This window comes from Lepisosteus platostomus, chromosome 13 (assembly GCF_059453375.1).
Source record: "Lepisosteus platostomus isolate fLepPlt1 chromosome 13, fLepPlt1.hap1, whole genome shotgun sequence".
In the NCBI taxonomy this organism is placed as follows: Eukaryota; Metazoa; Chordata; class Actinopteri; order Semionotiformes; family Lepisosteidae; genus Lepisosteus; species Lepisosteus platostomus.
In genome coordinates this window covers 39363134-39380352 of record NC_142623.1, presented here as the reverse complement: position 1 = coordinate 39380352, position 17219 = coordinate 39363134, and the positions used below count along the sequence as shown (strand labels likewise).

Here is a 17219-nt window from a genome sequence, read left to right as displayed (position 1 = left end):
AACCCATGTACTGCACTTCAGTAATATTTTCACAAAGACTAGCTGCACATTTTAATTGCAATACTGCACCACCTTATGGCTGAAAAGAAACTACTTTGCTAGAATGCAAAGCAGAGACTAATAACTATGAACTTTCTCTGTTCTGGGTTCTTTCAAGATGAGACTTGGATCAACTGGTTCCAAACCAAAGCGAGCTCGGTGGACTGAACAGCTCTCTATCTTTAATAAAATGACTTTTGAATGAAAATTATACAGCAACTGCATAAGAACATAACAGGATAAAGACTCCAATATTCAATAAAACAAGACAGGATAGGTGCCTGTATTGTCAGTTTTATTGATGTTCCAACTTTTGTACTTTTAGCACTACAGAAAGGAATAACAATTTCCATGAATAAATGAAGAAAGCAGGAAGAATATTACTGTTTAAACAGAGTTCACATTTTTAACTAAGTAGACAGGTGACAGTACTTATGAAGCCTACTGTTGATCAGTTATGGATATTCTAAAACTTTAATGGAAACTACAAACCAAAAACAGTTTTTAAACAGCCATGCAAGTGTTTCATATTGATTGAGGTGGACAAAATTCCCACTGTCATCCAGGTGGGCAAGTTCAACAAACAGGTACAATTAGCTGAGCTTTCACATCTTCCTTTAACCCACAGTAGTCATAAAACAGTAAATGAAAAGTCTTTTAAATATGTAAAACAAGACCTCTCACCTGGTCAACAAGATGAAAATGTACTGGTAAGTGAGAATGTAAATGCCCTATTTATACACAGATTTCAGTTATACTGATGCTACCTATGAAAAGCAAGACATCAGTACTATTAAGCAGCTTTCTTAATAAATACAAGCAAAAACATAATAGAAAAGAGATGTGAAGAGAAAAATAAAGCAAGCACATGCAGACAGCTTTTTTAACACTGTGTTGACTATATACTGTATGCGTGGCTATTCATGCTCTTAACAGTGTTTTGTTTATCACAAGCTGTAAACAACTGTGTTTTTGGTCACTTGAAACTGAGGAGCCAGGATGTGAAAGCTACAGCTTCCGGAGTTGTGTTTTGGCCAAATGACCTGCCGTGGGCGTGTTGTCAATCACAACTGTCTGCAGGGAGAAGGATTTTATTCCCCAATAAAAATAAATGTGAAAGGGAATACTTCACCTGCCCTGTGAATAAAGTGCTGCAAGAATCTATTTTAATAAGTTAGGACCAACAAGCATTTTTTTCAAATATTGAATTCCCCTAAAGGTCTTTTAAAGAGAACATTTTAAATATTGCCAAAAACACAGAAGCACAAAGTAAGCTCGTATACCTCTTCCTCACGTCAGAAAGTGCCGTAACAATCGCTCTAGTATTCAAAAATCAGTTAATGAAGATTGAAAATTGAAAGACCCATCACTAAAATACTCACCGCTGAGCTGGAGACCATCTCTTAAAAAACTGTAATACGATTATGCTGAAATTTGGTAAGCAAATGTTTCAAAGTAAAAGCATACTTGCTCTAGCCGTGTGTTACCACATCTTGGCCACTGTGAAAAAGTACCTACTCCAGAGAAGTGGTTTGATTCTTCAGAATCAACAAAACCACAAAGAGCCTGTGTTTACTGTATTTATACACGATTAGTATGACTTTAAGCCTAAACATTCTTTCAAGGATTTTTTTACCCAAAAAAAGAAAAATGTTTTGTAGGTTTTAGTTGGTTTCATTAGTTGTAGTAAGTTTAATTTGCAAGTAGAATCTTTTTAGGAATATTCCTCATGGGCACAGATGTTCATGGTCACCTTAAGTGTTAACATTATTGCTAGCGACAATTAAAAAAGAATTTCAACAATTTATTATTTAGCTTAATAGTTGTCCATATTATACTAATGAATTACTTTGTAATGCTTCCTACCTATTCTCTTTTAATGTTTCAGAGAGTTGCTTTTGCTATTGAAAGTTGCCATTTGAAAGAAAATCTAAAAATGATCCAATAAGAAATGCACTAAACGCCTACATTAAAGCAAACTATTTAGACGTCCGTGAATTTAAAAGAATTGCAACCTAAATAGACGCGCACTAGTCAGCACCCAATGCCTCAACAAACCTGACAAAAAAACATTCTCCGGGTGCCAGACAAGTCTTTTCAAACATGGGTCAACAGGTTATCAGTGCAAAGGCATGCGGACTGGTGTATAATGAATTGTTAACAGCTCTTTCTGACTGGATGTTGACAGCTTTACTTGTTAAGTGTCCGTTACGCTCTCGGACTGAGCACACTTGAGTCACAGCGCCTTCTGATGGGGGCACAGAGGGCTACAGCTAAGCCTGTAGCTCTCCCGCCGATCAGCGCTCACTGCACAACCCCCGCCGGCTCACTTCAGCAGCGGCCCCAGGCTCAGCTCCACGTGGTGGGTGAGCCAGATGGGCTCGGTCCCCTGCTCCGCGTCTTCGGTGGGGCGGATGGGGGCAGCCAGGTTGCGGAAGTCGTGCCGGATCTTGAACGACACCGTTACTTCCCCCTCCTCGCGCTGTGGCGTCACCTTGATGAAAAAGCCAATCTTGTTGGACTTCCTGAAGGCGACCACACTGTGGGGGGGTGGGGGATAACCAAAGACAACGGTGAGTGAGCACCCCTCTACTGCAACAGCATGATACAGACTGGGGGTCTTGCAGACGTGTTCATCTCCTCAATCTGAGCTGCCCCAGCTTGTAATGATCAACTGCTGAACTTCTGGCCACTGCCTGAATTAAAGCTTTACGAAACTTTCAGAAAAAAGATTCTTCTTTTCAAATGGCCTACTGAAAAATGCATCCTCTCTCCATACTGCTAACGTTATGTTAAAGGCAATTATTTAATCTGTTTATACAAAGGTGTGTAAAATACTAGTGCAAGCAAGTTATGTGGTACACAGTTTGCAGGGATGAAATACTGATAGGAATGTAATACTGGGAACATGTCTGCTCTTACTCTGGATCGTCCTGGAAGTCCTGAGGCTCTGCCAGTTCATCATACTCTGCCGCAGCATCCTTGCCAGCCAGAACCAGCTCCTTAGAAGGGACTACAACCTGCAGGACCGAAATATGGAGGGTGAAGATTGCTGAAAGAGGTCAGCACCAAGAGACACCAGCTGTGAAAACTGTTTCAAATAACCTCTTAGGGTTTAGTAATCAAGACTACTGTGCTCTAATAGGAATCTTCTAAACATCCAGAAATTCAAAATGTATTAAAGTCAGTGATACGGATATTTTGACAACTATCTGTGAGAGTGTTTTTTTTTATTTCTTTTGTCATTCAAGATACTACTACTGCAGCTTTTAACTTAAATATTACAAAAACTATCTTTCTAATAGTGCTGATAGTCTGAAGACACTGAGTGGAAAAGAACTTTTCATCATTTTCAATCACTTGACAGCTCTATTCACTTTCTGATCGTACTGACCCCTTTTCCCCCCACACATATCTATTCTGTTCACATTTTAAAGTTATAAGGATTATGGCTGTACATTCGAGTCACATACCTTAGCTGTGCTGTTTAAATCATCCTGGTCTCCCTCCTCACACGGAAGCAGGGCGACATGTGTAACATTCTCTACAGGGTTCGTCAACGTCAGAAGCACCTGGCTTTCCTGTCCAAACATAATGAGTGGCTTAGATGTTGAGTACAATTTAATCTGAACTAGCATTTCTAACTGGCATGACTAGCAATTGGCCCTTTATCAATAAACCACCTACTTACTGATGAATTGGGTGATTACAGCCCATCTTGAGAGCAAATGGCTCAAAGACAGGACTGACAACAAAGGATCACTGCATGGGGCACCAGTCTATCACAGGCCACAGGCAGTGACCATTTAGAATAGCCAAATTCAGAAGTAGCCTCCATATGTTTTTAGGAAGAGAGAGTAAACTGAAGTACAAAAAGAAAACTCTACAGAATTAAGAAAGAATGTGCAAATGCCACATAAGCAGACGCCTGGGGACGGAATAAAATCCTGGATGTTTGGAGTTCTGAGAAAGCACCCAGTAACATTTTAGAACAAAATCTTTCTTTTGGGAGTCAAATTATTCTGCAACTGTTTTAATATACAAAAGAATACAAAAAGCAATGAAAAACAAAACAGGGGGAAAAAATGTACAAAAGAAAAAGTATTGTTTTCCAGTAAGAGTCTCCCCCTTTCCCTATCATCCCACAGGAAAAGATTTATTTCAATGCATTCAATAAGCTTCAATTTACCCAATTTCAAATTTTGTGAATTAGCAGAAATACCTTTAGAAAACAGTAAAATAAACCCTAATATAAAATAAGAGAATAATAAACACAGTATAAAATGCACTTGCCTTCATGTATCGCAGGTTTGGAATGGACATGATTCTCACCTCAGGGATGTAATTCCTTAGGGAAAGAAAGTGTTGTTGTTCATAAGCCAAGAATAACATAACTAATATTACTACATTTGGATAAAGACAAAGAACATTAATGTGAGCAAACAAAATACTTACAATGCCACCAGTTGGATTTTAAACTTTATTGAAGTGGGATTGAATTCTGGTTTGCTTAAATTGTGCTCACATTTCTGAAATACAAGCAGGAATACAATGACTTAGCCACCAACAGCTGAACATGGACAATTGTGTCACATATTATTCTACTGCTTTGATGTCATAGTATTGCCTACAAAATTTGCTACAGAACTACTAAGCATGTATTATATATATAAACACACACACAATTTTTTTTCCTGATCTGACTGTACACTAGTGCATAGTCAATAAAACCTTTGGATTTGTGCAATACAGGGAACATATCTCAGTAATGTGTTTTCTTCACTTTACAAGGCAAAGCACACTAAATTTTAAAAGCATATGATAAAGAATCAGACTGTCACAATGCCTAAATATTTACCCTGCAGCGCAGAGAGCGCTTGATCAGTAGGTGCTTGTGTCTTGGGTAAAGCTGAGAGGCTCCTGCAGGCTGGAAGTCAGGCTGCAGAAGACGCTGACGCAGCGTAGTCACTAGGGGAAAAAAGAGCACTTTTTAAAGTTTTAACTCGCAGGCTTTGCTTGTTCAAGAGTTTGAATTCTCGACAGTCAAAGTTTTACAAGAAGATAAATCAATACCAATGGTATTGATCAATATTGACTTTTCACGACAATTCCTTTCCAAACGAGATAGAGAGCCAAGAATCAAATACAGAATATTAGTTAAGAGACAGAAAGAAAGGTCTCTTGTAGTACCTGGTTCTTCTTCTCACTTAGGGGAAAGAATTCTAGGAATGTAAATGTGTCTGAAGCAACCAGTCTGTCATCAACAACTGACTGATACTCTTACCTTCTGGCAGGTTGACAGGACGTGTGTAGCAGTCTTCAGGCAGGGGCTCTACTTCATCCAAGGCCTGAGCAGGTTCGATCTTTATCTCCTTCTGATCCTCACCTTCCTTCAAACTACAAGCCGTGAAGACATTGCTGACTTTTGCTGATACCATAAGCAAACCAGGTTCCCTACTACTTACTCTGAAACTAAAAGACCAACAAGAAAGCTTCTATTCCCCTAGAGCTTATTAATCACAACAAATCAGCTCAGTTTAAAAATATATATACAAACGAACACAGTGAATTCGGTCATCAAAATGTTAGAAAGCGGAAACTAGAAATAATGGAAATCTATGTACAGGGCAGTGTCCTGTAGCTCAAAATACAGTGGCACCACAGTGTAATGCTTCATTCATGACAAAGCAACTTAATGTGATATTATTACTACCCAAATGATAAAAGATGATAACACAGAAGCTGTTAGAAACAGCTGGGCATTTATTTCCAGAGAAAGAATTCAAACCCATGGCAGACTGTACTCACGAAAGTCCTGCAAGACTAGTAATAGGGGCTCCAGATCTCTGACGCTGAAGCCTTGTACCCAGGCCATATTTTTCCTTGAAAGAAATTACAGTATATTGGTTTTTTTTAATGAACCACAGCCAACAGTAATGCTGTACATTTGTTAGATTAAAAAAATACTGAATTCAAGTCTACTAATAAAACCAAACCCTGTGCCTAACAAATCATTAACTTGTAACTTCTTAGTTCACATAGCGGATGTCCTATTCAATCAATAAAAAGCCACACTTTCCTTTTCCACCAGGAAATGTTTCAACATTACTGAAGAATCTAAAATGTGTTTGCAATTACAGACAAGGCTGAAAGACCCTGTGTTGAAGGAATTTAAATAAGCAAAAAAGACAACATAGTAAGAAAACACCCTTAACCAAGCTATGCCTAGTGTTTCTGTGTTTATTTTCCATCATGTGATGATCCTTTTAAAGCGCCCACGGCCAATTTGGTTTTAGTCAAAAGACTAAAACACTGTTAATTATGCAACAAGGTCTGAACTGGTTTTAACAGTACAGTCGCTGAGTGTTTTATCTCATCATTCTCCCAAGCAAGGTTAGCCAGTGAGGCTGATCACCCATCTGAGAGCCCAGTTAACTTGAATTTTTGCCTTGTAATTCACCAATTGATATCATATGGCTGTGTTTATTTTCCCATTTTTGAAAGAACAGCAACAAAAAAGAGGTGTACATAATGTACCAAAATCACAACTATTATATTTAAAATAGCTGTTATGGATGAATCCCGGAAGACAGAATTGCTAAATTGGCATCTACCTGTTATTGCAAATCAACTAATTGCAGTTTTATGGAAAGTATTTATTTTTTAAATAAACACCAAACACACAGAACATTAGCTCTGCCTTATTTAAGGAATTGAATTTGTGAAAAGAAACTCACCACCACATGAATAGTGTGTTGCTGGGGATAAAAACCAAAATAGCAGCGTGCATTAGCAAAGAAAAGAGAGACAATAAGGTGAAACAGAATTCATTCATCAAACTCTCGATTAGCAGGTGACGTGAGCTAAGTGAGCAACAGCCACAGAGCAGCACAGGCTCAAGAAACAAAGAGACCAGTAAAAAAAGAATGTCAGTGCTAATTTATCAGTAAAACAAAGTTTTACGGTTTCAGGTCAAATTCTGAGAACATCCAAGATTCTCAAGAAGCAAGTTCAAGACAAAAAAAACAGTGTGAAGACAAGCAGGCAGTGCACTGTCAGGCTTGCTGGAGTGTATCAAGAAAACAGCACATTGAGGGTACAAGACATATGTAGGTAGGAAGTGTTGGCTTCCCTGTAAAACAGTACATGTTCTCCTGTTATTAACATGGTAGAAGTATTCCCTTATCTGCAATATGTCACAACTACTTCACCATCCATCCATTTTCTAACCAATTTGTCCAATTCAAGCTTAGGGGAGAGCAGATAGCCCCCCAGGTCTGGAACTGACTGTGTCACGATGCCACCCCAGGTGCTATACCTAAAACAACTTTCCTTCTGTGAAAACTGCTTACCGAAAAGGCCAGAGGCATGTAGGGGCGACGTCGGGCCAATTTCTTCCTGTCTCTCTCCACCTTCTCCCTCTGAGCCAGCTGCTGGTAATATTCTATCAGCTTGTTAATCTGCACAACACAAATGAACTCCCATGAAAGACGTTAACACAGTGTGCCTCCTCTGCGACATCAAAGTCAAAACTGACAGGCAGACGACTGTCAAAAAACACACTGCCAACTTCCAGTTCAACTTCCCATTTGAAATTATTCAGTCATTCTGCTTATTGCTTACCCGCTGGGTGTGGGGATTCTCAGGCTCTTGCCAGCCACCGCTGGCTGCAGAAAGGGAGAGAAAAGAGATTAGCTTATTTCTCCCCAGTTTGAATTGGCTGATTATGCAACAGCAGTCAAAGCTGAAGTGAAACACATTGCGCTCCTGTATGTAAAAGCTCGGAAAGACTATTCATGGAGCCTGGACCTAGATGTAGAAACTATCATGTTTTTATAGGCATTACAACATGCTCTGCCAGCAACGATACCACCCTCACAACTGGCAGCCCACTGAAGTTAAGCAGGTCTGAGCCTGGCCAGTACGTGGATGGGAGACCTCCTAGGAAAAACTAAGGTTACTGTTGGAAGATGTAAACGTGGTTGCAGCAGGGGGCGCTCACCCTGCCTGCTGCCTGTGTGGGTCCTAATACCCCAGTATAGTGACGGGGACACTATACTGTAAAAAAGGTGGATGAGACATAAAAAACTGTGGTCCTGACTCTCTGTGGTTATTAAAAATTCCAGGGCATTTCCCGAAAAGAGTAGGAGTGTTACCCTCAGCCTATTGGCCAAATCTCCTATTTAACAATCATGGCCTCATAATAATCCCCATCTATGAACTGGCTTCATCACTCTGCTCTCCTCCTCACTGGGAGCTGGTGTGGTGAGCGTTCTGGCGCACCCTGCTGGCCATCGCATCATCCAGGGAGAGCGCCAGAATGCTGCAATTTCCCTCACGGGATCAATAAAGTATCTATCTCCTGGGAAAGCTAAGGTAGCTGCTGGAAGAGGTGTCAGTGGGGCCAGCAGGGGGCGCTCACCTGCGGTCTGTGTGGGTACTAATACCCCAGTATAGGAACGGGGACACTACATTGGTGGTGGTGGAGGGGGGGGGTCCCCAATACCTGTAAAGAGCTTTGAGTGGGAGTGTCCAGAAAAGCGCTCTATAAGAAGGTGTGAGGAATTATCATCATGAAACTCCTGCATCATCACACACCTACGGACTTGTCGGCCATCCCGACGTCCCGCGAGGTCCAGCGGCAGAACCCGCAGGCCAGGTAGTAGGCCTTCTTCAGGGCCGTCTTGGCGGGGTCATCAGGCAGCGGCGCCGGGATGTTGGTGGCCCGGGTGGACAGGGTGTGCATGCAGCACGGGCAGTCGAAGCAGTTGGCGCACCTGCGGGGGAGAGGCGATCCGACGGTCAACACCCCGCTGGCGCTCTGCCCCCTCGTGGGGGGACGACCGCCGTTTCGGCCTCCGAGGGACGAAGCTGCTGCCAGCCGGGCTGGCGGCTCCGTGCCACCAAGACGCTGAGCCCTTGGCCAGCAGCCATATCACCCTGCAGCTCGCCACTGGCAGCCCCACTGAAGCTCAGCAGGTGTGAGCCTGGCCAGTACCTGGATGGGAGAGCTCCTGGGAAAGCTAAGGTTGCTGCTGGAAGAGGTGTAAAAGGGGCCAGCAGGGGGCGCTCACCTGTGGTCTGTGTGGGTACTAATACCCCAGTATAGGAACGGGACACTATCCTGTAAAAAGGCACGGTCCTTCGGATGAGACGTAATACCGAGGTCCTGACTCCCTGCGGTTATTAAAAATTCCAGGTCGTTTCTCGAAAAGAGTAGGAGTGTTACCCTGGTGTTCCGGCCAAGTTTCCCCCCTGTCATTTACCAATCATGGCCTCCTAATAATCCCCATCTATGCACTGGCTTCATCACCCCTTAGCTGGTGCGTGAGGGGCGTACTGGTGCGCTATGGAGGCTATTGCACCATCTAGGTGGATGGTGGTGGTGGAAGGGAGTGCCCATTTCCTGTAAAGCAATTTGAGAGGAGTGTCCAGAAAAGTGCTATAGAAGTGTAAGGAATTATTATTAACACTGTGTGGACTGACGTGGAGATGGGCCTTTCTGTGTTGTTTTTTTTTTAAAAAAAACAAAGACTGACGCGCCCTCGCTAACATGAAAGCTACTTTCTCACCTGTTCTTTTTCAGCTTGGCTTCAGCTGATGGCATGTTTTCCAAACAGCTGGGACAGTAATGGGAATCCACCTGGAAACGAAGGGTATAAGGGTTTATTTAGACCAATCTGATGCTATCGAGATTCACTCATGCAGTCGTACATCAAGAAATATTAGGTGTGCAGACAAGCACAGCGCAAAGATGTTGGCAATATTACTCCAACGTGAGGTGCTCTGGCAATATGATAAACACATCTATTTCACCTTCAGAAAGAAACGTGTTCGCACGTTTCGTTTATTTAAAAATCGTCTCTAGGGTCTATTTCGCATTTATCAGAACATTAAGCGCGACAACACACATGTATTCCAACTTCAGAAATATATACCATTAAGATTTGCCATCCATTTTAAAGGTCAAATCAGTTTGCCCGACTTATGGTGATTACGTGGCTGAATGAGCCAGCAGTTTTAACTTTGGGAAGCATCACGAACACCCTTATAATAATGACTGGTGTTATCCAGATGTAAAATATCTCAGCCACGTTGTACGTATTCGAGTCACTGGTGTGAGATTTCGACGCCGACCGCATCATCCATTACCGGTCAACGTTACAATGAAGTCATTTCGCTAGGTAAATATGAAGATCAACCAAGATGGGAAACTACGGATTTCCATCTCCATACTTGAAAACAAATGCCACACATGATCATTTAAAACGAGAAAATGAGTTACAAAACAGATTACTAACAGTAGCTGTACACATTCAGAGCTAGGGTGTGGTACATAAAACTGTACTAAAAAAACACTACGTTTTGGGAAACGCGAATATTTCAGAAAATGCTTTTGTAATGGAAAACTAATATCTCAATCTTCTGTTACAATCTGAGGTTATGGTTCGTATTATTTCCATATTTTCTTTGTTGGCGTCTGAAAACACATTCGGGAAGAAAATAACCATTTTGACAGGCGGTTGGCTACACCAATAAGATTTGCGGAAGAGTTGACTGATTTTCGCTTCAACCAATGAAAACTGCCAGTTTAACCCAGATCCGACTGTGAGCCAATCGTAAACAATATCCACAACAGCTTGCACACTGCTACTCCAGACAGCCAATTAAAAACCGGAATGCTTGACACACGTTACAGCTGACCAATCACACTACAAAGTATGGCACACAGGCGTGTCCCACAGCTTGATTAAGGCGGGTGCAAGCTCAAACAGGCCCGCCCCATACCGACAGAAATGGCTGTCTTACATTGTTAATAATAACAGTTTACACCCCTTAGATATTAGTTTCAGTTACCTCATGAGAGACACACTCTAGGGAGCGCAACTCACTGCAGTACCGACAGAAATACAACTGTGACAGGGGTGCACGAATCTTCTTTTCGCCGCAGACGAGGTACAGCACACGATCCGGCTGCAGCAGAGTCGCCATCTCTAAAACGGTCCACCCAGCTCATTCGTCACATGATATGAGAGGCTTCGGGATACAACAGGAGCTTCGTCATGTGACATAGTGTCATGGCGTCTTTTGGGTGTTTATGGGTAATGTAGTTCACACAATCGGGAGAGAATAGAAGGCATTCCTCACGGTCATCATGTTTATCATGCGTATCATTTAATGTTACTCAGTCAGCACATACTAATACCATAAGTTACAGTATTTTAAAATCCAATGGTGCGTTAAAGTTAGCTCATCTATAAAGCGTAATTGTTCATTTTCAAAACGAGACAACAGAATATGACTTGAACCTCGGTGATTGACGCTTACGCACACTAAAACTTCCCCTCTGTGCAGCTGTGGAAACATCTGTTTCAAGACATCGTTTCAACCAATCAATCAGCATTTCCTTATGTACGAACAAGCGTCATCTTGTGGACTGTAGTAGTATCTTAGTCAGCACGTCAGGAGAAAGAAACGCACGAAACTAATTTCCACTAGGCAGCAACTACGATATCCTTTTATTCCAAAAAGTAATTATTATATCGAGAAAAATGTACAGCGTTTAACCACAGTAGGGCTGTCCGATGCGCTAGGAAGTTCCCGATTCTTTTTAAAGACTTTCATTGAAGATCTGGGTCTCTGGTGTGTCAAGGTCAGAGTGAACAGCTTTCTTGATAAGGTGAGGATTTTATTAACACTTTCAACATTTTAAAAAGATAAAGGGGTGGAAATATCACTCAGCCCCCTTTTTACGTTTTACTGTTGTTTTGTGTTGTTCGAGCCTTGCCGTAGTTTGGTCTTTTTTAGTCTAATACCACATTTTAAAATTTTAGTGTTGCCTTTAGTGCGTACATTTTGATAAATGTGTGGAATTACTTGATCATCGTTGAACTATTGTAATTCGTGTTGATCTCATCGTCTTTACGCGTCCAGTAATTTACGTGTATATCACCATAGTCCGCCTGTGAGACTTTTTATACGATTTACACGATTATTAGATTAAAGATATGACGCATTTATCAAACGATCTGAATTATTTTTAAAAAAAAATAGACACAATACGAATCTCAGATATAAAAGGGCAATAAAAATAGATGTAAAGGGATTTTTCAAAGTAAAAAACAGTTTTCTGCAAATTTCATTGTGCTTCTGATATAATGTTTTTTTTCTCATCAATATATCAATATATTTCAATGCCATAAAAATGCAAAATGTCCATATTTTAATTTTTCTAGGAGCTAGGTTCTCAGACCTTTAATTGAAAAACATGGACACTGTCTGGGAACCTTTAAAATGTAGTATGAATTCAACATGCCGGATGTGGCTGCATTCAGGTGGATGCTGCACATTGGTGGTCCCTATTACCTGTAAAGCGCCTTGAATGGAGTGTCCAGAAAAGCGCTATATAAGTGTAAGCAATTATTATTATTATTATTATTATTATTATTATTCCAAAAGAGCAATACATTTGTGACCCAGTGAAATGTGCTTGAGTACATTTGAGTACTTTGTCTCCACATGTACTGTATGTACTTCCTATCACAGAAAGTACTTTCCATCACAGATAAAAAATAAAATCACTGACCCAACATTACACAAAAGATCTGTTTGCCAAACAAAGGTATCTGCTGAGAGTTAAACAGTATGTGTGTATTTTAGCCTCTACACCTCTTCTAGTTGTGAAATAAGCCCCACCCTGTGTCGCAATAAGGTTCTATCTCTGAGGATACAAAAGTTACCCAATTTGAAGAGATATCGGTACAAAGTTTAAAAGTCTGATTAAAAATCTGTGCTCAAACTGACATCAGCAGACTGACGTCATAGGTGTCTAAAATCTCATTCCCGAGCTGGACTGATGTACAGTAACACTAAGATCGATGGGAAGAGTTCATCATTCACTACCTTAATAGTTCATCTTTAGTTGGATGTGGGGGTCTAGGGAGAGCTACAAGTTATGTACTTCAGTTCTGAAACATATTTCAATTTTTTTTTTGCAAGGTGAATTATTTTTGGGTTTTATGTTACTGCCAATTATTTGTTTGAAGTAGCTCCAAGTGATCTGTTTCAAAGAATAACTTGCTCCTGTCTTCCAGTTAGTAGTCTAGAACCCTAACGTTGCTCCACACTCCCATCCAGATTATTGTGATAGTGAAGATGAGTTTCACTAATAATGTTTTACATTTTTAATGATCCCATTACAAATCTGTCTTATTCTTTTTGATTTTATTTTTAAAGGGCTGGAAGCCAGTGTCCGTCAATATCATGGAAAGCCCACTGATGGAAAACCCAGTGCAACCACAACACATTCTGGACCTCTGGGCCATTGTCCTGGTCATTCTGGCCACGGTTGTGGTTATGACTTCCCTGTTACTGTGTCCGGCGGTGTCCGTTATAATCTACAGGATTCGGACTAACCCAAGCAGAAATGAGATTGAATGACTCTGGCATGAATGAACAGTCCTTCTTCTGCAGAACAACGCCAAAAAGTTCCACATGCTGTTTGTTCACAGAACATGTTTGTCTGACGCAAGCGTGCAAGAGCCTTGAAAGGGATCTTCCAGACTGCCGCAAGAATTTTGCACACCATATAAGAGGATCGTAGTCATTCGAAAAAAGGCATCCTTTCTTCCTGCAATAAGATAGGACGTACACACTGGTGGTTTACCTCTAGGTTTTGTTTCTATTCACAACTACATGATTAATCCTACATGATTGCTTCAGGAAGATGAACTTAAGTGCCTGGTAATAAGATTTTGTCTGGTGAATGCTAAGACCTCACTGCTTCAATTGAACTGTGCTGGGATACACAGTTTATTCTAAAGGGGTTCTCGCTCAAGGGACAGTGCAAGGTATGAAGAAGAAGTTGTTTTTGGCATATGAATGGGATACATTTCCATCCCAAACCAAAGAACACTTTGTTTCTGTCCGAACTGAGAGAGATGTTGTACTGGTTATGTTATGCTATTTTTGTAAAGTTACGGTACAAACAGTATTACAAATGCTTATAAAGCAGACCATTTGCTATCAAAAAGCAGTCTTTACAGTAAAGTTACAGTACAAACAGCATTAAAAATGCTTATAATGCAGGACATTTGCTTTCAAACTGCAGTCTTTACAGTCTTTTATATTTTATTGTTAGATGTACAGGCCATGGAGGAAATTATATGAAACTGACAATATAAACTATTAAATATGATCGATTCTAGGGAAGATTTCACAAAAAGAAGAGTAAACAAGAACAAAAAATGTTTGCCAGTGCACTGTATTCCAGCCAGCTGCAGGAAGCAAGGTACTATAAAGGGTACTGACTGAAGTGAGCAGTTAATGGCCAAGATGGCTTCATGCTGTTCACATAAGAAACGTGTTTTTCCCCACTATCTCTGTTGTTTTGCCAGTTTTCTGTTCTGTGGGCAAGTGCACAATACCCTTCTCCTCTTAATTCACAATCTGCCAGTCAGTTGTGCACAAGGTCAAAGATATCTAATAAATGCAACTTTTGGATTGATTTGTTGGTGAGCTGTCAGGTTTCGAATTGAACAGAATAAAACTGGTAACCAAAAAAAAACTATTATTAAATGAAATGTCACTTGTACTAAACGGCAGTCTTAGTTTCTACCCCTACTATAGTTTCAGACACTGTAAGAAAAGCAAAACCTTACAGTGCAAAATCAAATGTGTAACTCTTGTGCTTTTAACTTGTGTAGTTACACATATGCTTGTTCCTGCTTTTGGCATCTTCGAAAACAGTGCTGTGTGACAAGGTCTTTTTCCTCCAGAGTCTCTCACAGGAAGCCTCTGCACTCTGTTTATACCATACATACAGTACTGCTGATAAGCTCTGTAAACAGGAAGCAAGTGTTTATAGTATCTTACACAGTACAATAAACATCTTCCTCAAACCCTGTCTCTGTCAATCACAGATACTTTTGATATGATAATAATGGTATTTTGCCTCTTTATAAATGCACACTCACTAGATGCAGTTTTTAATGTACCATACAGTTGTGTCAAAGATAAAACACATACTGAAAAACACAACTTTAACATGAAGGGTAAAAGACACCTCAGTAGAGATTTCCGTAAGAGCATAACACCTTTTCTGAAGATTGTATTACCCATTATTGTAATAGCAGGAATGGAGAATAAGGGGATTAAGTATTGACCTAGGTATAGTTAGGAAATGATACAGCTCTTTGCAGTTTTGACTTCTCCCCAAACAGCCTACAGTAAATCCTGATTGCACAATTAGATGACACAAATTTACTTGTCTGCCTCAAGGGTTCATGTCAGGTGCTTTCATTTCAGGACTTCATGCTGGTGTCCCGCTACAATAAATAAATATCAGCCTACCCTTTCTCAACAAGCTGTACTCATTAATTAGTCAATTTTCTGTATTATCGATTAAATTGGGTTCATTTGTTGTCAAAATAAATGGACAAGGACAGATAGCTGATAGATAAATGTATTTGCATAAATTCACCATGCTGCAGCTTGTTATAGCACGTCATTCAAATGCAAGATTGTGCAAGGAATGTGTGATACATTCATTCTTTTATTCTGTTTTGTGTATATGTGTAAGCACTGTGAATGAAAATCCAGAACAAAAAAAAAAGTGTTAAAAGAATGGTTTATCTTTTTCAAAAGTAGGATGCAATATACTGTATTCTTCCTAAACAGGATATTTTTTTCTCTTTTTTCTTACTTTCAGTCTTCCATTGTACAGGCTGGGAAACACTCTCTGTGGAAAGTAGATCAGCTTACGAATTGCAGCTTAAAACATTTTTTTTAATTAAACTTAACTGTGTGTTAAATCCTTCATTTGTCTGGTTACAGACTCCAGGTAAATAACATGGAAGTGTATTCAATCCAATAAAATAAAAATGAAAATGCATTAATAATAACTGTCAGCTCACAACATATCTGGGGGGTGTCACACACATTTGCTTGATTTGATTACAGCTGAGCTTAATTACTTAATCGAAACTTCAACTGAACTAACAGTTGCATGATCAGACTTTTCTCTGTTTAGATTTTTATTATTTTATTTCCGAAATGCTGTAGTTAAAAGGCAACCTCAAACATGTTTAAGAGCTAAAAATCAAACAGTTCAAATTAATCCTGTTATTAAGTCAATTAAGGGTTCAATTGTGTAACGGAGTGCTTGGTTGAAACAAGACCAGCAGGCGTGTTTTGCTCCTGGAAAAGAACAAGGAAATCCTGCATTAGGTTTTAACTCAAATAATGCTCATATCAGTTCTTATAGTGAACAGAGAGGGGTTTTTATTTCCGGATCCTGGATATGGACACTAAGAATGTACTGCTCTGAAAAACAGATTACACAGTTCCAGACAAGTTGAGGCAAGGTTGGTCTTTGTACGAAAACATGTAGTGTCGGCGCTAGACCTGAATTATTGCCTGATCTTTTTTTTTCAGTCGGGTCATGGAAATTCCTGCTGTAGCATTAAAAGTCACCGGTTTACTATTTTTGGACAGTGGTGTTAAAACCTGAGGTCTTGACTCGCCTACATTCCACAGGATACTCAGATATAGCCACTTTGTGATAAGAATGAAAACAGAGGAGGAAAGATAGAACTCAGAAGAAAAACAAAACAGAGAAAAACTGCAATAAAACCACATGGTTTATAGATTCCAAAGTATTCTCAACAATAGTAATTGTACTGTATCCCTCCATTGATTACCAAACAGTTTCCTATTACAGGTAAGGGGTGTGACAACTTTGAACCTGTGGTGGAAGTACAGGGCACAAGGCGCACAGATACAGGAACCATTTAGAAAAGACCTACCCATTAACCTAGCCAATTTGGGAAGAATACAATTCTTGTAAATGTGCCTTTTTATTTCACAGCTTTGCTCTGTCATTTGGTCAAGTAGTGCAAAACCTACAAGTCTATTGTTTTAAAGAAACTGCAGATTTTTTAGCATCTCAATGCCAGTCAACAGAAGATGACATTTGAAGAACAACACTGCTACATAACCCTGGGCCTGAAACTTCGAAGAGCAAAAGCTGCCCCCAAAACTGTCATATATTGATGAAACTGTACTGTACTTACTATGGTTCCATATTGGAAAAAAAGCAACCTGCTGGTTAAGATGATCTAACATTTTCAAATACTGTAAATGTATAAATAAGGTGCTTGAGGTTTGATTTGCAATTTGAT

At 40.1% G+C, this 17219-nt stretch overlaps 1 protein-coding gene and 1 long non-coding RNA gene across 4 annotated transcripts; one reads left to right on the top strand and one right to left on the bottom strand.

Annotated features, from left to right (window-relative positions):
• Positions 1 to 313: 313 nt before the first annotated feature.
• dctn4 (dynactin 4) lies at positions 314 to 11070 on the bottom strand. Of its 2 annotated transcripts, XM_088604602.1 has the most exons (14): positions 10897 to 11070; positions 9612 to 9682; positions 8638 to 8816; positions 7663 to 7706; positions 7392 to 7499; positions 6777 to 6797; positions 5848 to 5921; positions 5324 to 5436; positions 4898 to 5007; positions 4495 to 4568; positions 4333 to 4387; positions 3513 to 3620; positions 2962 to 3059; positions 314 to 2579 (listed from the first exon to the last, which is right to left on the bottom strand). In XM_088604602.1, the coding sequence occupies exons 1-14, from the start codon at positions 11029 to 11031 to the stop codon at positions 2366 to 2368; spliced, it is 1404 nt and encodes a 467-aa protein (XP_088460728.1). In that variant the 5' UTR covers positions 11032 to 11070; the 3' UTR covers positions 314 to 2365. The 2 variants fall into 2 exon arrangements, with proteins under 2 accessions (XP_088460728.1, XP_088460729.1); XM_088604603.1 differs by lacking the exon at positions 6777 to 6797 and having other exon boundaries at positions 10897 to 11069.
• A 74-nt stretch (positions 11071 to 11144) lies between these two features.
• LOC148650599 (uncharacterized) lies at positions 11145 to 15941 on the top strand. 2 transcript variants are annotated; one of them, XR_015926162.1, is made up of 3 exons: positions 11150 to 11719; positions 12276 to 12451; positions 13276 to 15941. It is a non-coding gene; the product is annotated as an uncharacterized LOC148650599 (long non-coding RNA). The 2 variants fall into 2 exon arrangements; XR_015926163.1 differs by lacking the exon at positions 12276 to 12451 and having other exon boundaries at positions 11145 to 11719.
• The last annotated feature ends 1278 nt before the right edge of the window (positions 15942 to 17219 follow it).